At 33.5% G+C, this 23,174-nt stretch overlaps 2 protein-coding genes across 2 annotated transcripts; both read left to right on the top strand.

Annotated features, from left to right (window-relative positions):
• Nucleotides 1-929: 929 nt before the first annotated feature.
• LOC132626792 (GDSL esterase/lipase At5g45960-like) lies at nucleotides 930-15,238 on the top strand. The gene is made up of 5 exons (XM_060341815.1): nucleotides 930-1,245; nucleotides 9,802-9,932; nucleotides 12,424-12,657; nucleotides 13,661-13,934; nucleotides 14,805-15,238. The coding sequence occupies exons 1-5, from the start codon at nucleotides 993-995 to the stop codon at nucleotides 14,996-14,998; spliced, it is 1,086 nt and encodes a 361-aa protein (XP_060197798.1). The 5' UTR covers nucleotides 930-992; the 3' UTR covers nucleotides 14,999-15,238.
• Nucleotides 15,239-16,989: 1,751 nt separating this feature from the next.
• On the top strand, nucleotides 16,990-23,174 carry LOC132626720 (GDSL esterase/lipase At5g45960-like). Its single transcript, XM_060341721.1, has 5 exons — nucleotides 16,990-17,354; nucleotides 18,078-18,208; nucleotides 20,385-20,618; nucleotides 21,592-21,865; nucleotides 22,789-23,174. Exons 1-5 carry the CDS (start codon nucleotides 17,102-17,104, stop codon nucleotides 22,980-22,982), a joined length of 1,086 nt encoding a protein of 361 aa, XP_060197704.1. The 5' UTR covers nucleotides 16,990-17,101; the 3' UTR covers nucleotides 22,983-23,174.

Here is a 23,174-nt window from a genome sequence, read left to right as displayed (position 1 = left end):
GTACTCCAATTCATTTCTCATTTTATTTATTGCTTATTAAGAGTGTCCCAAGTCAAATATAGGCAAGTAAACATGGACGGAGGGAGTAATAAACAAAAGAAATTATAAAAAATAACAATAAATTGAATTTTGATCTCAATCCAAAATTCTCATTGAAACCCAAGTTTTTCGATTTAAATACTCACAGATTTGAGATTAAGAAAAACACTTAATTTAAGGGATTTTCTATTTGTGTGTTCTCGCTAGAGATCATAGATAAAATAATAGAATAGAAAAAAGACAATATAAATAATAAAAAGATAAATAGAAAATTGGGAGAGTCGAAAAGGGAATTACTGATACAAAGAAACTAAAAAGCACAAAGAAAAATGAGAGTAGGAAATGTTCAAGATAGATTCAAACTTGTGTCTACCAGCCATGACACCTTTGTCTAATTTGCGACTGGGAGTGGCAGGATCAAATATTTAACCTAGTTTAAGCAAATTGCAGCATAGGCATATTAAAAAATTATCAATCTAGGGGGTGTCATGCCACCCCCACCCTAAAGGGTGTATCCGCCCCTGAGAGATGGTATTTCGTATTTGCGAGATATATAAATTAAATCAATGAGAGATTATTTAATAAATAAGATTGTTGGTAAAAGATAATTTTTGCTTACGGATTCTACTACTGCTCAAAAGCACTTTTTGAATTTTTGCCAAACACTTTAAATCTTCAAAAGAAAAAAAAAATGCTTTGGGCCTGTCATAAGCTTGGCCAAACCTATGAGTAGTTAATATCAACTGTCTATATCTATAATACTTATTTTAGGCCAAATATTTTTGGGACCTAAACGCAATGCTACACCTTCATTTTCCTGTGCCTTGAGCCGCTCCTATATATAACTCCTTGAGAAGTGAATGGAAAATGCCTCATGATTGAAGCTCTAAGTGCCATTCATTATCCATATAATATAGGCCTTTCTAAGTTTTCTTGATCAACCACTAAATAAAATGCATCTTTCAAATTCTTTTATTTTTCTTTTGCTAATTTTCTTCATCTTGGAAGCTCCAATAACTCAAGCTCAAGGGAAGAGTACTTTAGTTTCTGCCATTTTTGCCTTTGGAGATTCAACAGCTGATCCTGGAAACAATAACTACATAAAAACACCTTCGAGGAGTAATTTCTCACCCTATGGGAGGGATTTTCCCAACCATGTTGCAACAGGAAGGTTTACTAACGGGATGCTTATTTATGATTTCATTGGTAATTACTCTACAAAAACTTTTACTTTGATTCATTAGTTTGTAGAGAATGACCAAAATATTACATTATATAGTCATCGTAGTTACTGGGTTTGCAATATAATTAAATATCTACACATATTTAATGGATTTTCTAATACAAATACGTGATCTAAGCAAAATTTATTGTATTCATTCAAACCTGTAACAAATCCTCTCCCTCCGGCCCCTGTGACTAGGAGGAGTTATGTGTGTGGGTTCGACTGAACAAATATCTTTTAGTTCGAACTGTGTATATGTATATCAAAAAAGGTTTGAAACGTACTGTTGAAGATATATTTAAGAAAATGTTAATAGTTTATGCTTCTAAATAAGATGATCATATCCTCAGAGGCGGAGCTAGAATTTAAGTTTTATGGGTTCAACTTTTAAGGTTTTTAGCATTAAACCTATTTTAATTCTAAACTATGGGTTCAGACGTATTATTTATTACAACTTTTGTATATTTTTGTACATAAATATATTGTCGTCCGCCGCAAAAGTACTTGGTTCATATGAACCCGAAGCCATAACCAGGGGTGATTCTATGTATAAAATATGGATCACGTGAACCCATGGTCACCCGACTAAACTCGGTATATTGTGTATATAATTAATTCTTAAAATATATCTAATATTAACTGAAGGAAAACATGGTCAAACGAGACCGAGTGGAGCAGTGGTTAAGTATTGGGTTTAATCTATTAAGGTTGTGGGATCAAACCCTACTGTTAGTTATTAATAACGGGTCAAGAACAATAAATTGCGTACCTCTTTGTCGCAGCGGAAGTCGTTGTAATTACCACCGCAAGAATTTCTACAAGTCCAACCTCGATTCACCAGGAAACGAAGCAATTATCCACGAACTAAATGTCTATTTTGGTTCTTTGTGTGTTGAAGAGAAAGAGAGTAGATTCTCAATTAGCACTCCCAGCCGAGAAGAAAAGATTTCCCTTTTTCTTTTTAAAGAATAGAAAAGAAGAAGTTTTTCTCTCGGAAAACCTAACCCACTATTTCACGTTCTAAAACACAACTGTAGTAGTTTTCAAACGTGGGTAACTTACGTATAGTGGTAACTTCCAGTACTTATCTCTACTGAAATTGGGCCAGGTCGGGTCAGTCCACATGGGCGACCCAACCAATTTAAATATCCAACATCTCCCACTTCGCACATGGTGGACTGGACTCAAATCGGTACCATACCAATAACACACATAATTCATACAGACAAGTAGTTCGTACGACCTGCGAGCATCAAGAGCTATGATAGACTAAACCCTCTCAAGGTTGTACAAAAGCTACAATACCCCAGACATCAACTGCTACTCTAGTAGCTAGTTATCTGATTTCTCATCCTCAAAAGAGGTGAACTCGAGTTCATATTTAACTTTATATCCACTATTACATTGGACACCCTTATGGTAAGTGTAATGGCCGGCCTATGAGTATAAGTTAAATTAATAATTTTAATTGTCTTCCCTTTCTACTCAAATCTATCTGTTCCAAATCAATTGCTTTCCTAGACATGCACTGCATTGCCGAATCACTCATGGCTATTAGTAACATGCTAAAGTAGCAACACTGATTGAAACTTCAAGAAACAGCCAAAGGTCAAAGGGTATTCCATTGAAAAGTTAATGTACCTTTTCGAGGTCTCACACAATGAAGAAGCAGGGATCCATTCTTCCATTAACCTATTGGACACTTAGCACACGTGGTATGAAACACGTGCTACAATGTTCTCACCTTCTAGCGGCGCGTGTGTCTCATTCATTTACTTATCCAACACTGTACAGATCTTGATCTAGGCACCTCCAAAATGTCTAACCCAAGCTTCTCTCTTCAATGATCCTCAAATCCATCTTCTTAGAGAAACTCATATCTGGCTTATAAAATAAGTCATAATATGGTGGTGGAACTTATCTCTTCACGTTACTCAACGTAAGAGGCGTTTGCTCGTGTGAGAGACCCAATCTCGTGACTTGTTCGACACACTTTATCAATAAAATTACATCATCACATGCATATAAGATATGAACACAAATTCAAGAGTATAATATTGATGAAAATATTATAACAACCAAGTCATTTTACAATACAAAAATATAATCATATCCTACGCAAAGCTAGAGCCATAATATGTTTCTCAAACAGGTCTCTAGATATCGCCTTTGTAAAAGGATCAGCTATCATTTCTCGCGTAGGTATGTATTGTAAAGTTACATCTCCACTTGCTATTGTGTCTCTTACAAAGTTATACTTGATGTCAATGTGTTTGGTTTTGTTGTGATACTTAGGATCCTTTGTGTATGCAATAGCTGCTTGACTATCACAATGTAAAATCATTGATCCTTTAGAATTCTTTGCTACGCCCAAATGCTCAAAGAATCTTTTTAACCAAACAACTTTTTGTACTGCAGATGCACAAGCCACGAACTCAAATTCCATAGTTGAAAGAGCCGTGTAAGTTTGTTTCTTACTTTTCCATGAAATAGCACCACCATTAAGTAAGAAAGCGCAGCCGGATGTCGATTTTCTATCGTTCCGATCACCACCCTAATCAGCATCTATGTACCCTCTCGAGTGTAAATCATTTCCACTATAACATAGTGAATAATCAACAGTTCCTTTCAGGTATTGAAAAATCCTTTTCACAGCTTTCCAATGATCTCTTCCAGGATTGGACTGATACCTGTTAACCAGACCTACGGCATAACAAATGTCCAGACGAGTACACATCATAGCATACATCAAGCTCCCGACAGCATAGAATATGGAACTAGAGATATGTCTTCTTATTCTTTTTCAGTCTCTAGACACATTTCACGGCTTAAAGTATTACCTCTTGCTATAGGAGTATCCATGGGTTTGCAACTATTCATTCGAAAGCGTTCCAAAATTTTCTTTATATAAGTTTCTTGAGATAGACTCAAAACCTTCTTGGAACGACCTCTTTGGATCTAAACACCCAATATATAGTCTGCTTCACCCATGTCTTTCATGTCGAATGACTTTGAAAGCCATGAATTGACAGTTTTCACATACTCTAAATTATTTTCGGCTAATAAAATATCATCCATGTAAAGGGAAAGAATTACAAACATTCCATTGGACTTCTTTACATAGATGCAATGGTCTTCATCGATCATAATGAAATCATATGAAATCACCTCTTTGTGAAATCTCAAATACCACTACCTTGAAGACTGCTTTAGGCCATAAATAGATCTTTTTAATTTGCAGACTTTCTTTTCTTGGCCTTTAACGATGAAACCTACAGGTTGTTCTATGTAGATTTCCTCATTTAGTTCTTCATTGAGAAAAGCTATCTTCACGTCCATTTGGTGTAACTCTAGATCTGAACGTGCAACAATAGCTAAAAGTAACCGAATTGAGGTAAACTTCACAACTGGTGAAAAGGTTTCCTCATAATTTATTCCAGCTTGTTGGGTAAAACCTTTTGCGACCAATCGTGCCTTGCATCTTTCTATTAACCCATCTACTTTACGATTAACCTTGAGAACCCATAGCTCTACGCCCAGAAAGAAGGTCAACCAGATCCCAGACTTTGCTGGTTCTCATGGACTCTAATTCTTCTTTCATTGCTTTCATCTATTCATCTTTTTCAGGACTTGCCGAAGCCTCAGTCACAGAATTAGGCTCATCCAATTATGTGGGAAACACCAGGAAAACATAATCTTCAATCTCATAAGATCGTGTAGGTACACTTTTTTTGGTACTCTTACGTTGTTGAAATTCAGATTCTTCTAAAGGATTTTTGGATTCAAAACTCCTACTTAGACCATGAACTGATCCTTGATCTATTTGACTATCAAACATGTCCGAAGACATTGTCTGATCATCTGAATCTAACGATTCGTAAAGAGGCTCTCTTTCTTTTAATTCACCGTTTTTGGGAAAATCATTTTCTAAAAATGTGATCTCTTGTGATTCAATTTCAGTTATACTTCCATTTTCTAATTCACCAATGAACACATACCCTTTGGAGTGTTCTGAGTATCTTATGAAGATACATTTCTTCCCTTTTTGACTCAGTTTTCCAAACTTACCAAAACGATCCTTTACATAGGCAGCACAACCCTAAAGTCGTAGATCATTCAAGTTCGGTTTATGACCAGTCCATAGCTCATAGGGAGTGGAAGTAACTGATTTAGAAGGCAATTTATTTAGTATGTAGGCCGCAGTCAATAACGCATCTCCCTAGAATAAGATAGGTAAATTTGCTTGCGCCATCATTGACCTTGTCATGTCCAATAATGTTCTATTCCTCATTTTTGCTATATCATTCTGTTGAGGTGTGTAAGGAGTAGTTAACTATCTGGTAATGCCTTTTTCATTACATAATTCTTCAAACTGTTTTGATAAGTATTCACGGCCTCTATCGGTTCTTAAAGTCTTTATACTTTTATCTAGTTGATTCTCAACTTCATTCATATATTTTCTAAAGCATTCAAGTGCTTCAGATTTATAAGAAATCAAATAGACATAACCAAAGCGTGTGAAATCATCAATAAATGTAATGAAATACAAAGCACCAGACTTTTCCCTCACATTCATTGGACCACAGATATCAGAATGAATTAATTGCAACGGGGAATCTGCTCCCTTAACCTTGCCAAATGGTTTACGCGTAATCTTTCCGGCAAGACAATTTTCACAAGTTGGCATTTCAATTTTGGAGAAAGGACCTAAATGCCCCTCATTTGCCAATCTATTCATCTGGTCTTGCCCTATGTGACCTAATCTTGCATGCCATGTAATAACATCAATATCACAGTTATTAGAATAACATGTCATTACACAACGGTCAAAATAATAGTCATAAGTTGAAGGATTACAATCTAAAACAATAAAACCATCATAACGAAGTCCAAAACCATAAAAAACATTGTCTTGAGTAATTCTAACACTATTGCGACTAAACGTTAAATCGAAACCTAGATCTAGAAGAACAGACACAGATACTAAGTTACGTCGGATCTCTGGAGCATATAGGACGTCATGCAACATCAAAGTTCGGCCACCACGCAAGTCCATTTTGCAAGTGCCTATCCCCTTGACTTCAAGCTTTGTATTATTTCCTACATATATCCACCTTGATCCAGGTGAGACTCGACCAAACTCCAAAAACGCTTCTCTATCACAACTTACATGGTCGGTGGCCCCTAAGTCTACAATCCACACAGGACAAGATTCAGTTAGTAAAATAGTGCTAGAAACATATGTAGCACTTAGAGATGCGTTTTGAAATGCTACCTTTTTCGGCTCGGGACACTCATGAGCAAAATGCCCTGGAACATGGCAGTTGTAGCATTTCATCTTACTCTTGTCTTTCTTCTTGAAAAATCGTTTTCCCTTCTTGGGATTTGACTTGTTCCTTTTTTTGGAGGGTCCTTCTCCGGTCTCCTTACCCTTTGCGTCATTTTTCAAATTCTTATTACGTTTGAATCCTGAAGACTTTTTGCCACTGGATTCTGCCACATAGGAATTAGATATAGTTTTAGTAGCACCAAGTCTCCCGTCTTCAAGCTCGACATAACGGGCAACATCAGAAAAAGTTTTGATGCTATCATTATAGGCTAAGTTAACCTTCAAATGTTCCCAACTATTGGGAAGAGACCGGATCACTGTCTAAACCTGCTGCTCATCAGAGAGAACATGACTAGCACTTTTAAGTTAAGTAATCATGTTAGACATCACCCTAAGGTGTTGCTTGACATTGTGATCATGACGCTTCTTATAAGTGTTAAATTTGATAGTCAACTATCTAAGGCGGGTCACAGTAATACCCCCATATGTCTCTCGTAACTGTGCCTACATAGCATGAATAGTAGGGTATTCTTCACATTCGTGAATGAGATCATCAACAACAGAACTCACAATAATTCCACGTGCAGTAGAATCTTTCTTTTTCCACGCATTGTAAGTTTCCAGATCTCTTCTGTGTTGGGCAGGGTTACCCTCTTCTGGACTAAAACATGGTTAATACCTTCCAGAGCATCTTGCTCTTCTATAACATACCACATTTTACGACTCTAGATGTCGTAATTCTCGCCATTCAGTTTTTCACCTTTGTTTAAATCATCAATGATACTCTTAGATGCCATATCTATTAATTGAGACAATTAAGCAAGTTTATACTCATTAATGTTTACTTTAACAAATTTATGCATGTGATATTCACACTCAAGCAAATTAATTCCCATAAATGACTTCACATTTAGTGTAAAATCGAAAGGTCACAAAGTTTCAGATCATAATCTACCATCTAAACGTTTAATCAAAAAATGATAAAAATAAATCTTTGCGTGAATTTTATTTAATAACTTTCGATTAAGTCTCAACCCATTTAAAATAAATAAATAAACGGGATATAAAAGAAAGTGAAACAACATAACCATATATTGAAAAGAAATTCACAATTCAAATTACAAGTTCATAATCTCCCACTCGACTTCAAGTTCTTGAATATACACCTCAAAATGTTGACTTGGAAAGAAATCGTGATAAATATCAACTAAAATACCACTCCAACGCTCTCGGAGGGAATCTACTAAAATTGCTAAAGCTTCCCAATCCGAGATTTCAATAAAATTAGCCAGTTCTTCTCGTTTCAACCAAAAAAGTTCAATATGTTCAGGCACTGAAGTATTAGGAGACATCTTAAAAGCTTTAAACTCTTTGAATTTGTTCTCTCCTTCCATTCTTATAGCCCTTTGATCCCTTAGTAGATTTTGTGTCGCCCTTGGAACATTATTCCTTATGACTTCACGTCCACGGAAATGTGTCCTACGACGACGTACTCTTCTACATTGTCTCCTTGCTCGATTTCGGGAACTCCCACTTGGAGTACTTCGAGCTTGTCCCTATCCAGTCATGTCTGAAATGGGAACAATGAAACAATAAGAATGGACATAACATTCAATATGACAGCACATGCCACATTACTCGTAGAGACAAAAATACGTCTAAGGATCATATACCAATAAAATGGCATTGCTATTAGGAGGTTATAAAAAAATTACTTTTTATTTTATTTTTAAACTATTCAAACACAAATTGTAAAATTTACAGAGAATTCATGGGATATAGCAGAAGCATCAACAATTAAGAAGCCAACAATAGTCTTTCAATAACGAATAATTGGTTCCAATTCTAAAATATTGCAGAAAAACCTACTTCTTCACAGTTCATCAACATTTATAGTAAGACTCATCAAACATGTTGGATATTTACACCATTTAATTGCCATATCAAGTAACATTTATTTATTTGACAAATCATGGGTAAATCATGCTCAAAGATTCCCATCATAAAAAAAAATAACAGTAATATTACTGTAACTAGATAATATATTTCACTAATGGTACCTATTCCAACATTTCACTAGCGGTACCCATTTCAGTGACGGTACCCATTTTTACCCAAAACTAGTTTTCATGAATGGTACCTAAAACAAGTTTTATAAGAATTTCATCTATGGTACCCAAAACAAGTTTTCATGAATGGTACCTAAAACAAGTTTTATACATATTTCATACCCAAAACAAGTTTTCATCGGTGATACCTAAAACAAGTTTTTATAAGAATTTCGTCTATGGTACCCAAAACAAGTTTTCATCAGTGGTACCTAAAACAAGTTTTTATACGTATTTCATCTATGTACCCAAAACAAGTTTTCGTGAGTGGTACCTAAAACAAGTTTTTATACGAATTTCATCTGTAGAACCGTTTTCTCATGAAAGAAAACTCATACTAGGAAACAAATGAACCTGGCTCTGATGCCATTGTTAGTAATTAATAACAGGGAAAGAACAACAAATTGCGTACCTCTTTGTTGTAGCGGAAGTCGTTGTAATTACCACCGAAAGAATTGCTACAAGTCCAACCTCGATTCACCAGGAAATGAAGCAATTATCCACGAACTAAATGTCTCTTTTGGTTCTTTGTGTGTTGAAGAGAAAGAGAGTAGATTCTCAATTAGCACTCTCAGCCGAGAAGAAAAGATTTCCCTTTTTTTCTTTTTAAAGAATAGAAAAGAACAAGTTTTTCTCTGGGAAAAACTAACCCACTATTTCACGTTCTAAAACACAACTGTAGTAGTTTTCAAACGTGGATAACTTATGTATAGTGGTAACTTCCAGTACTTATCTCTTCTGAAATTGGGCCGGATCGGGTCAGTCCACATGGGCGACCCAACCAATTTAAATATCCAACACCAACTAAATGCACTTTTGCGTCTTTTCAAAAAAAAAAAAAAACTTTCTGAGGTGAATCGTCCTCTTGAAATCCTGAATTCACCTCTGGTCATAGACCTATATCCATTACACACACTTCAAAATAGTATCAGAGACAACATAAGTCATGGGTTTGAATTTCCTTCACCTTTTATTAAAAAGAATTTTCACGTGCTTAGCTAAGAATTTTCACGAGCTTGGTTCTTTCGGAGATAGTCTTTTCCTCTGTTTAATAGTTAGTATTTCCTACACTATGCTTGTAATTGGTGTTTCTAGTGCAGCTAAGCATGTCGGTGTGAAAGAGTCTGTGCCTCCATATTTGGATCAAAGTTTAAGTACTGAAGAGCTCAAGACTGGAGTTAGTTTTGCATCTGGTGGATCTGGATTTGACCCCCTCACGCCAAAAATCAGTGTATGCTATCTATCTCATAATTCCCCTCTCTTCCACCCTACAATTGAGTTCTTAGATGTGAATTTTAGTGGAGTATTATACTTTTTCTCTCCCAATTCATGTGATGGTGTTTGATTAGACACGAAATTTAAGAGTGAAAGAAAATCTTTTGAAACTTGTGACCTAAAACAAGCTATAAATATTTGTGTGACTATAGATCATCTCAAGGGTAAAATGAAAAGTTTAAAGTTAAATTATTAAATAATGTAGAAAAGTTTAATTTTTTTGGGACTGCCCAAAAAGGAAAGTGAGTCACATGAGTCGGGATGTAGGGAGTACTTGACCAAAGAACATGTTGAGCTAAAATAGCCTAAAGAGACTCTTCACATGTTGTGAATTGTCTGTTTTGAATCAAGTCCGCACAATTATTTTCATAAGGCCTCACACCTCTAAGAATATCCAACATTTTATAAATAATTTATTTTTCTTTTCTAGCTTCCATATTTAAGCTTTGTTCACACACTCAACAGAATATGCAAATATTTTTACTTGATACATGCATGCTAGATTGGTCTGTCTCTCATATATATATATATATATATATATATGAAGAGGTTCTATTGGTTGTTCCTCCCACAAAAGCGGGTTTTACACGTTACTCACCTTCATCTTGGCTGTAAATGATTTTGAGCCCGTTTGGATTGACTTATAAATTGCTTATAAGCTGTTTTCAGCTTTTTTGAGTGTTTGGTTGGCCAGCTTAAAGTCATTTTGTGCTTAAAATAAGCTCAAAAAAATAATTGGGCTCATTTGACTTAGCTTATCTAAAGCAGCTTATAAGCTGAAAACAACTTATAAGCCAAAAAAAAATAAAAAATTAGACTACCCCAACTTATTTTTTGTTAGCTTATAAGCTGTTTGCAGCTTATAGGCATAAGTCCATCCAAACAGGCTCTTAATCTGATTTAATCTAATTTAATGCATGCATATCTGGAAAGTCACACATATATAAGAAGGCAAAAACTGGGGCAACGATAAACGCTGTACTCATCAAGTTGTGAAAATAATCTCTTATAAAAATACAATATTAAAAAGATATATATAATAAACCTAAGCATGTCTTTTCTCGAACTCCGCTTATAGTAAGAGCTTATGCTATCAAATTGTCATAGACTCATAGTCTTAGGCGTTGATTGGAGTGTTTTTGAGATTTGTTTTTAGGTTAATTTTACTAAACAATAACAACATACCCAGCGTGATGTCACAACAGTATTTTAAAAGGAGTTTTCGGAGCGAGTCGTACCAAAAACGCACCAAAGCTTACAGACGGGGCTTAAGTATTGTGGGGCGTAAGCCCCAACCTTCCGGGCATTCGCCCAGGTGTAAGCCCTAACATTTGGGCGTTCAATTGGGGCATAAGCCCCGAGAACTTTTACAAATTTGAGTCAAAATTGCTTAATAAATCTTTTTTTTTTTAAAGTGAAATATCCAATAATTAACTCATAGTAAATTCTCAAATTAAAAATCTCAAAACATCATAAGTTTTTTCTAATTGTTTATCCTAATTCATAATCTTTACTCTTTGTTGTTTACGGAGTAACATATACATTTAGACTTCTGTATGCAAAGCGCAAACTACACCGCAAAGAGCTTTGTCCTCCAATTCTTACTATCTTCCATGTTTGCATTTTTCTTTTTTATGCTTTATTTTCTTCAAGATCTTTTTAGCATTCTTCAATTTATCTTTTTCAAGATTTCTTTTGGTATCTCTTTAGTTTATATAATGTTTTGAAGACTCTATTCTGGCTATTTGTATTATAATGAGTATTAATTTGTATCTAGTTTTAGGTTTTAAAACAATAACTTTATGTTATTGTCATTTTTATCTTTGAATTATTAGGACATAGTATCATTTATACAACTCTAATTATGTTTCATCATAATCATGTTATTGTGTAATGCATCTTTACGTCATTCACTTTTTCGAGTTTTGTTTAATGGTTCATGCACATGTTAGCATGTTCATAATAGATATATACATTTTTCTACTATTTTTTTTTTCATAAAATTTTAATTTATTTTATTAATTTATAACATACTAAAAATTAAATACTTATGGGGCTTACGTTCAGTGCCTCGAGGCTTACGCCTAGGCGAGGCATATGTAAAACGCATGCCCTTATGCCCCGCCTTTTAAAACACTAGTCATAGGTAGGGTCTAGGGAAGATAGAGTATATACACAGGTCTTACCCCTACCTCGTAGATACATAGACTGTTTTCGGGTTAATTATACTAAACGCTCCTGTAATATGACTTGATTTCGGATACATCTCCTATATTTTAAAATCAAAAACTAACATCCCCTGTACTATAAAAATCTTACACCTACTACACCACATATAAAGTATATCGTTACTATGTATACAAATTAAAGTTGAATGCTTTTCATTTTTTATATTCTCAACAATGGTGAATTTAATTTTTTTTTTCCTCTTTTTGTGGGGATTTCAGAATGTGATCTCAATATCTAAGCAGCTAGAGAATTTCAAGGAATATAAAGAGAAAATGGAGGCAGCTATTGGGAAAGAGCAAACTCAGAATTTAATAAAGGAAGCATTGTTTATAGTCAGTGCAGGGACAGTTGACTTTGTTGTCAATTACAACACATTACCAATTCGTCGTATAAACTACACAACCTCAGCCTACACAGATTTCTTATTACAACATGTTGACCAATTCCTACAGGTTTGTCGCTCAATTCAACTAAGCTAATTTTGTTTTCTAAAGGAGATGCATCACCATATGGAGGAAAATAAGCTCTTTTTTTCTCTCAAGTCGAGGGTCTATCAGTAACAGCCTCCGTACCTCACAAAGGTAAGGGTAAGATCTGCGTACATCCTACCCTTCAGAGATTCCACTTGTGAGACACTGGGTATGTTGTTGTTGTTTGTTTGTTATAGCAGAAAATAACAAACAGATAAAAATGCCTAGTAAATTTATCAAGTTGTCACGCTATCTTAAATTAATATATTGGGTTTTGATATGAAAAGTTTGAAAGTCAATTTGACGTAAAAACGACATATACAGTATATATTATCAGTACATACTATCAGGTTTGGGTGGATTGAAAGGTTGAAGCTCAAATATTACCGATCTGAAATATCACTCATCTGAAACACTCAGGGCCGTCTCAACAACATTAGCGGCCTAAAGCCAAACTTCAAACAGAGACCCTAATTTTTTTTAAAGGAAAGATAGTCATATATATCTTTATCTAAAGTCTACTTTTTTGGGTTTTTTTAGATGTGAAATTATTAATTACTGTTTTCTAATCGATCTGGTCTAACAATTCCTTTTCAATTGATAATATAACCAATCCATTCATTCTCTCTTGAGGCGTTGTTGATCTTAGATATTATCAATTTTAATTTTGAAAAACTTCTTTCGGTTGAGGCAACTGTTTATATGTAAAATACATTTTAAGAAAAAAAATGGGACCCCAAATTTGGTGATCTTAGATAAGATTTTATCAATTTTAATTTTGAAAAACTTCTTCCGGTTGAGGCAACAGTTTGTATATAAAATACATCTATCTTTAAGGAAAAAATGGGCCCAAAATTTGTTGATCTTAGATAAGATCGACAAATAAGTTGATAGTGGGGAAGGACCATTATATAGTCATTAATGGGTAAAACAAATAGTCGTACCAATTCCTTTTTAACAGTTTTATGAACTTTATTTTATGCAGGAAATAATGGATCAAGGGGCCAGAAAAATTGCAGTGGCAAATCTACTGCCAATGGGTTGTCTTCCATTTGTCATTACCCTTAACTCAGATATTAGTAATGCAATTACAAAGCGTGATTGTATTGATTCCCAGTCCTCCATTGCTCAAGACTACAATTTTAAGCTCCAAAACATGTTAAATGACATGCAAATTAGGTTTGCAAAATTGGGTTCTCGAATTGCTTATATGGATATCTATACACCACTGGTGGACATGATTCTAGGCCGCAAATATGGTGAGTCATTCTAATTCCTATCTTTATTTTAATTATTTTATTAATTAAATTACTTAAAAGGTAATTGTAGATAAAATATTAAAAGTTTTCCCTATCTTTGGTAGATTCAAAATTATTCCTTAAAGTATTTAGGTCCTGTAAGTTTGTCATAAGTGGATACTTTTGGTCAAATATTTAACATTCTCTTGTTAGACTTGACGAGAATTATGAAAAAAAAAAAGATTTAGCAAGAACTCACATTTGGATGTGCAGCTTTTGCAATTTCAGCCATTTTTATCTATTTCTAGAGTCTGTGCAGCTTAATTTTTGAGGTGGACTATTCTTTACATAATTCTGGTGCATACCTGCACAGTTTTTGGATTTGACGGGTTTTGCCTGGTGCTTATGGTTAAGTCTTTTCTTTTACAGTTCTCGATAAATCTAACAACCAATGTTTGTTAAATATTTGATGAAGATTAAAAGTGCTCACTTTTAGATGATAAGAAATGCGCGGAAATATAATTAGTGGACATTTTGAATCTACCAAACATAAAGGACCATTTTTGTTATTTTCTCAAAAAGTTGTAAACGTTATACTGTAACTCTAATTTCTATATATGCATACAACTCGTCATGTCTTCATGTGAATTTCTATGCTCAATACCTTTATGAACTCCTTTAAAAGAAAATTTATACAGTCAATTCAAAGCGCTTTTGATTACCCTATTATAAATGTTAAAAAGTATTTTCCATTACCACTCCAGAAAATATCAAGAATTCAACTCCTAATGAAAAGTGTATATATCTAACCTGCCTCAAACAAAGACATTTTATTTTCTTGGTTAAGATAATTATTAACTAAAATTCTTATTCTTTTTTTTTTCTTTATAGATTTCGAAAACGTTAACCGTGGCTGCTGTGGAACTGGCTCAGTGGAACTTGCATTTTTGTGCAACCCCCTTTCATTTGTTTGCCCAAATGCATCAAAGTATGTTTTTTGGGATTCAATCCATCCAACTGAGAAGGCATACTATCTTGTTTCTCAAGCACTTCAGCCAACTATTGATTCCATCACCAAATACTAATTAATAATACAGAATATGGGAATCATAATACTGGAAGTACTTCCTTTTATATGATATGTCTTATAAATAAGGAGAGAAAGTAAAACTTTTTATCAAGTTAAATATCACGTGTTATACTGGAAACCCAAACATGCATGATGACAAGGACAACTTTACTATATATGTTTTGATGAAAGAGAATATATGTTACAAATTCGAAATAAAAAATTATCTCGATATGTTTATATTAGTTATCACTAATTGCATATATGTTGTGCTCGCTCGTCTTATATTTAAGATCACATATTTTGAAATTAAGAAAAAGCAGGAAATAGTCCCTGATTCAAGCTTAGATTGAAAATCGTCCTTTTAAGCGTGCACTGGAGGGGTAAGAGTCCGCCAACAATTAATGGAATACTTGTGCGAGTTTATGTTTTGGTAGAAACGATAATTATATTATAAACTAGAAAACATGTACCAAAATACGAGGTCACAATGGACCAATAGATCATGTCTATCGCAGTCGGTATATATTACTATTACAAACCAAAATATTTCTAGCAAAAGTAGTGCCTAATTTGTTTGCCAAAAGTGTTTCATTAGCAAACAAACACGGAACTGCTATGATTCATTTTTTGATGTGCCTTAACTTTTGTACAACTTTTGTACTTTTTTCTAAAGAAGAGAGTTCCTTAATGGGGCATATCTCTTTCAGCATTAGGTTATTTTTGAAAGTTTACATTGTTGATCTAACTCATGTAAAGAATGACTTATGTCCCATTCTCAGTAGGATTAGGAGGATTTGGCTCCCTCAAATCCTTTGATTTTTGTAAATCCTCTTTCCTATTCAATAAAATGTCCATGTCCTAAGAGGTAGGGATGGAAAATTGATATAAGAAAGAAAAAAGGCTTTTATCTCTATGGTGTTATGGGCTATGGCTCAACCCATTTATATTGTTTGTAAAACTAAAAGTGATGGGTCCGGTATCAATTTGATCACAGGAGAGACATACTTTTTGTTACTGTAGAATTCTATGATGGGCATCTGGGTAATTCTTTGGAAGATTGATGAAACTGCGCAAGAAACAAGAAAATTGGTAAATGGACATGGTGTCATGAGTAGAGGACATTGCTTTAGAGAAGTCAATCTAATTACAGATAAAATGCCTTCCTACAATGTAAAGTTGGATTCTAATTTATTAAAATTAACTTAAAAATGAAATTTGACCTTCTTAGTCAATTGTTTAACTATGTAAATATATTAAGGATCTGTCAATATATCATTTTGGTTTCGGTTATGGAAAATATACTTTAATTATAATTGGTAACTAATGGAGCAACAAATTCTAAATTGGTTGAGAACATAAAACTGAAAAGCTGTAAAAGGATTGAGTTTTCTTAAATGGGTTTTCCTAAAGCCCAGACGTGTTAGCGGCGAAATAAATAGTGAAATTTGAGCGGAAACTTAGGTAAATGTACCATTGGCCAACCTTAATTATCGGTAGTAACTCAAATATACAAAATATATACACTAATATGTATATTTAAGTTTAAATATACAAAACCTATATACTTGCTGACTATTTTATAAATTAGATCACCCAAAAATATTAGGCTTTAATATTCCTAATTTCAGCAATTTGTTTCAACCCGCAAGCTGCCCCTCTCCGACCTTAAATTTAAAAAATAATTGTTAGAACCCCTATGCAAACTATTGAAATTTGGAAGCAAGTTATATGCTTTCTACTATGCGAGCGTAGTTTTATATTATTATTTTTTCTGTATATGAACCTTGCACATTCTATAAATAGCCCTTATTGACTAGTTAGCAATTCTTATTGACACATTTCACCAAACTCTAATAATTTCTTGCCTGCATGAACTTTCTTAGAAATGGTGGTTGAGAAACTTTAGTGTTTGTTTGGTCGATGACAACACAAGCAACACTAGAAAACACGAAATAAATCCAATTAATTACCTTCCCTTAATTAGCTAAACTACAAGAATTCCTATACATAACTCCTTGTGAAAATGGAAAATGCCTGAAGATTGAAGCTCTAATTACAATTCATTATCCATATAATATAGGCCTTTCCAAGTTTTCTTGATCAACCACTAAATAAAATGCATCTTTCCTATTCTTTTATTTTTCTTTTACTAATTATCTTCATGTTGGAAGCTACAATTACTCAAGCTCAAGGGAAGAGTACTTTAGTTTCTGCCATTTTTGCCTTTGGAGATTCAACAGCTGATCCTGGAAACAATAACTACATAAAAACACCTTCGAGGAGTAATTTCTCTCCCTATGGGAGGGATTTTCCCAACCATGTTGCAACAGGAAGGTTTACTAACGGGATGCTTATTTATGATTTCATTGGTAATTAATTACTCTACAAAACTTTTACTTTGATTAATTAGTTTGTAGAGAATGACCAAAATATTACATTATATAGTCATTGTAGTTACTGGGTTTGCAATATAATTAAATATCTATACATATTTAATGAATTTTCTAATACAAATACGAGACCTAAGCAAAATTTATTGTATTCATTCGAACCCGTAACAAATCCTCTCCCTCCGCCCCTTGTGACTAGGAGGAGTTCTGTGCGTGGGTTCGATTGAACCAATTACTTTTAGTTTGAACTGTGTATATGTATATCAAAAAAGGTTTGAAACGTATTGTTGAAGATATATTTAAGAAACGGTTAATAGTTTAAGCTTCTAAACAAGATGATCATACCCTCAGAGGCGGAGCTAGAATTTAAGTTTTATGGGTTCAACTTTTAAGGCTTTTAGCATTAAACCTATTTTAATTCTAAACTATGGGTTCAGACGTATTATTTATTACAATTTTTGTATATTTTTGTACATAAATATATTGTCGTCCGCCGCAAAAGTACTTGGTTCATATAAACCCGAATTCATAACCCTGTATCCATCTTTGCACACACTTCAACATAGTATCCTTGTCACGGGTTTGAATTCCTTGTCACCTTAAGAATTTTCAGATGCTTAGTTTATTCGGAAGATAGAATTTTCCTCTGTTTAATAGTTGGTATTTCCTACATTGTGCTTCTAATTGGTGTTTCTAGTGCAGCTAAGCATGTTGGTGTCAAAGAGTCTGTGCCTCCATATTTGGATCAAAGTTTAAGTACTGAAGAGCTCAAGACTGGAGTTAGTTTTGCATCTGGTGGATCTGGCTTTGACCCCCTCACGCCAAAAATCAGTGTATGCCATCTATCTCATAATTCCCCTCTCTTCCACCCTACAATTGTGTTCTTAGATGTGAATTTTAGTGGAGTATTATACTTTTTCTCTCCCAATTCATGTGATGGTGTTTGATTAGACACAAAATTTAAGAGTGAAAGAAATTTTTTTGAAATTTATGACCTAAAACAAGTTATAGATATTTGTGTGGCTATAGATCATCTCAAGGGTAAAATGGAAAGTTTAAAGTTAAATTGTTAAATAATGTAGAAAAGTTTAATTTTTTTGGGTCTGGCCAAAAAGGAAAGAGTGTCACATAAGTCGGGATGTGGGGAGTACTTGACCAAAGAACATGTTGAGCTAAAACAGCCTAAAGATACTCTTCACATGTTGTGATATTGTCCGTCCGCACAATTATTTTCATAAGGCCTCATACCTCTGAGAGTATCCAACGTTTTATAAAGAACTTATTTTTTTTTCTAGCTTCCATATTTAAACTTTGTTCACACTCTCAACAGAATATACAAATATTTTTACTTGATACATGCATGCTAGATTGGTCTGTCTCTCAGAATAGAAAGTCACAAAATATATACATGAAGAGGTTCTTTTGGTTGTTCCTCCCACAAAGGCGGGTTTTACACGTTACTCACCTTCATCTTGGCTGCAAATGATTTAACCTAATATAATGCATGCATATTTGGAAAGTCACATATATAAGAAGGCAAAAACTGGCGCAACGATAAACGCAGTACTCATCAAGTCGTGAAAATAATCTTTTATGAAAATGCAATATTAAAAAGATACATATAAACCTAAGCATGCCTTTTCTCGAACTTCGCTTATAGTAAGAGCTTACTCTATCAAGTTGTCATTGACTCATAGTCTTAGGCGTTGATTGGAGTGTTTTTGATATTTGTTTTTAGGTTAATTTTACTAAACAATAACAACATGCCAAGTGTGATCACAACAGTGTTTTAAAGGGCGTTTTCGGGGCAAGGTGTACCAAAAACGCACCGAGGCGTATAGATGGGGCGTAAGCCCCAACATTTGGGGCGTTCAATTGGGGCATAAGCCCCTAGAACATTTACAAATTTGAGTCAAAATTGCTTAATAAATCTTTTTTTTAAAAGTGAAATATCCAATAATTAACTCATAGTAATGAAACTCTCAAATTAAAAATATCAAAACATCATAATTTTTTTCTAATTGTTTATCCTAATTCATAATCTTTTCTCTTTGTTGTTTACGGAGTAACATATACATTTAGACCTCTGTATGCAAAGTGCAAACTGCAAAACAAAGAGCTTTGTCCTCCAATTCTTACTGTCTTCCATGTTTGCATTTTTCTTCTTTATGCTTTATTTTCTTCAAGATCTTTTTAGCATTCTTCAATTTATTTTTTTCAAGATTTCTTTTGGTATCGCTCTAGTTTAGATAATGTTTTGAAGACTATTCAGGATATTTGTATTATAATGAGTATTAATTTTTATCTAGTTTTAGGTTTTAAAACAATAACTTTATATTATTGTCATTTTTATCTTTGAATTATTAGGACATAGTATCATTTATACAACTCTAATTATGTTTTATCATAGTCATGTTATTGTGTAATGCATCTTTAAGTCATTCGCTTTTTCGAGATTTTTTTAATGGTTCATGCACATGTTAGCATGTATAGATATATACATTTTTCTACTATTTTTTTTATTTCATAAAATTTTAATTTATTTTTTAATTATATTTTTATTTTATTAATTTATAACATACTAAAAATTAAATACCTATGGGGCTTACGCCCCGTGCCTCGGGGCTTACGCCTGGGTGAGACATATGTAAAACGCATGCCTTTACGCCCCCGCCTTTTAAAATACTGGTCACAGGTAGGGTAGGAAAGGTAGAGTATATACGCAGGCCTTACCCCAACCTCGTAATGATAAAGACTGTTTTCAGGTTAATTATACTAAACGCTCCTGTAATATGACTTGGTTTTGGATACATCACCCATATTTTAAAATCAAAAACTAACATCCCCTATACTATAAAAATCTTACACCTGCACCCCATATATATAAAGTATATCGTAACTATGTATATAAATTAAAGTTGAATGCTTTTCATTTTTTATATTCTCAATAATCGTGAATTTTATTCCCCCCCCCCCCCCCCCCCCCGCCCCTTTTGGTGGGGATTTCAGAATGTGATCTCAATATCTAAGCAGCTAGAGAATTTCGAGAAATATAAAGAGAAAATGGAGGCAGCTATTGGGAAAGAGCAAACTCAGAATTTAATAAAGGAAGCATTGTTTATAGTTAGTGCAGGCATAAATGACTTTGTTGCCAATTACAACACATTACCAATTCGTCGCATCAACTACACAACCTCAGCCTACACAGATTTCTTATTACAACATGTTGACCGATTCCTACAGGTTTGGCCACTCAATTCAACTAAGCTAATTTTGTTTTCTAAAGGAGATGGAGGAAAATAAAGCTTTTTTTTTTTTCTCTCCAGCCGAGGGTCTATCGGTAACAGCCTCTCTACCCCACAAAGATACTGGTAAGGTCTGCGTACATAGTCTCAGGTTTGCGTGGATTGAAATTTGAAGCTCAAATATTACCGATCTGAAATATCACTCATCCGAAACACTCAGGGCCGTCTCAACAACATTAAGGGTTTAAAGCCAAACTTTAAACAGAGAACTTAATTTTTCTTAAAGCAAAGATCGTCATATATATTTTTATCTAAAATCCACTTTTTTAGGTTTTTTTAGATGCGAAGTTATTAATTACTATTTTATAATCGATTTGGTCTAACAATTCCTTTTCAATTGATAATATAGCTAATTCATTCAATCTCTCTTGAGACGTTGTTGATCTTAGATAAGATTTTATCAATTTTAATTTTGAAAAACTTCTTTCGGCTGAGGAAACAGTTTATATATAAAATACATCTTTAAGGGGGTAAATGGGGCTCCAAATTTGTTGATCTTAGATAAAATTTTATCAATTTTAATTCTAAAAACTTCTTTCGGTTGAGGCAATAGTTTATATATAAAATACTTCTTTAAGGAAAAAATGGGGTCCAAATTTGTCGATCTTAGATAAGATTTTATCAATTTTAATTTTAAAAAACTTTTTTTAATTGAGGCAACAATTTATATATAAAATACATCTATAAGAAAAAAAAATTGGGGCCTAAGCAATTGTTTTATTCGCCTTATAGTAGAGCTGCCCAGGACACATTTAAAAATGGACGGACTGGACAAGTTGACAAAATATGAACTTATTTTGCCAGCACTATTAAATTGATAGTGGGGAAGGACCACTATATAGTAATTAATGGTAAAACAAATAGTCGTACCAATTTCTTTTTAACAGTATTATGAACTTTATTTTATGCAGGAATTAATGGATCAAGGGGCTAGAAAAATTGCAGTGGCAAATCTACTGCCAATGGGTTGTCTTCCATTTGTCATTACCCTTAACTCAGATATTATTAATGCAATTACAAAGCGTGATTGTATTGATTCCCAGTCCTCCATTGCTCAAGACTACAATTTTAAGCTCCAAAACATGTTAAATGACATGCAAATTAGGTTTGCAAAATTGGGTTCTCGAATTGCTTATATGGATATCTATACACCACTGGTGGACATGATTCTAGGCCGCAAATATGGTGAGTCATTCTAATTCCTATCTTTATTTTAATTATTTTATTAATTAAATTACTTAAAAGGTAATTGTAGATAAAATATTAAAAGTTTTCCCTATCTTTGGTAGATTCAAAATTATTCCTTAAAGTATTTAGGTCCATTAAGTTTGTCATAAGTGGATACTTTTGGTCAAATATTTAACATTCTCTTGTTAGACTTGACGAGAATTATGAAAAAAAAAAAAAGATTTAACAAGAACCCATATTTGGATGTGCAGTTTTTGCAATTTCAGCCATTTTTATCTGTTTCTAGAGTCTGTGCAGCTTAATTTTTGAGGTGGACTATTCTTTACATAATTTTGATGCATGCCTGTGCAGTTTTTGGATTGACGGGTTTTTCCTAGTGTTTATGATTAAGTTTTTTCTTTTACAGTTCTCGATAAATCTAACAACCAAAGTTTGTTAAATATTTGATGAAGATTAAAAGTGCTCACTTTTAGATGATAAGAAATGCTCGGAAATATAATTAGTGGACCATTTTGACCAAAACATAAAGGACCATTTTTGTTTTTTTCTCAAAAAGTAGTAAACGTTATACTGTAACTGTAATTTCTATATATGTATACAACTCGTCATGTCTTCATGTGAATTTCTATGCTCAAATACATGTATGAACTCCTTTAAGGCCCCGTTTGGACATGATTTGAAACCATGGTGCCATGCAATTTGGATATTTTAAGGCCCTTTTAATTTACGCTATTATAAATGTTAAAAAGTATTTTCCATTACCACTCTAGAAAATATCAAGAATTCAACTCCTAATGAAAAGTGAAATATATCTAACCCTCAAACAAAGACATTTTAGTTTCTTGTTTAAGATAATTATTAACTAAAATTCTTATTCTTCCTTTTTTTTTTTTTTTTTTTTTTTTTTTTTTGCTTTATAGATTTCGAAATCGTTAACCGTGGCTGCTGTGGAACTGGCTCAGTGGAATTTGCATTTTTGTGCAACCCCATATCATTTGTTTGCCCAAATGCATCAAAGTATGTTTTTTGGGATTCAATCCATCCAACTGAGAAGGCATACTATCTTGTTTCTCAAGCACTTCTGCCAACTATTGATTCCATCACCAAATACTAATTAATATTATAGTATTATATAGGTATCATAATACTGGAAGTACTCCATCTTTTTATATGATATGTCTTATAAATAAGGAGAGAAAGTAAAACTTTTTATCAAGTTAAATATCATGTGTTATACTGGAAATCCAAACATGCATGATGACAAGGACAACTTTACTATATATGTTTTGACTAGCAAAGGAAGCTC

This window comes from Lycium barbarum, chromosome 1, assembly GCF_019175385.1.
Source record: "Lycium barbarum isolate Lr01 chromosome 1, ASM1917538v2, whole genome shotgun sequence".
In the NCBI taxonomy this organism is placed as follows: domain Eukaryota; kingdom Viridiplantae; phylum Streptophyta; class Magnoliopsida; order Solanales; family Solanaceae; genus Lycium; species Lycium barbarum.
Note: the sequence above shows the minus strand (reverse complement) of the source record. Positions and strands in the feature narration are given on the sequence as shown.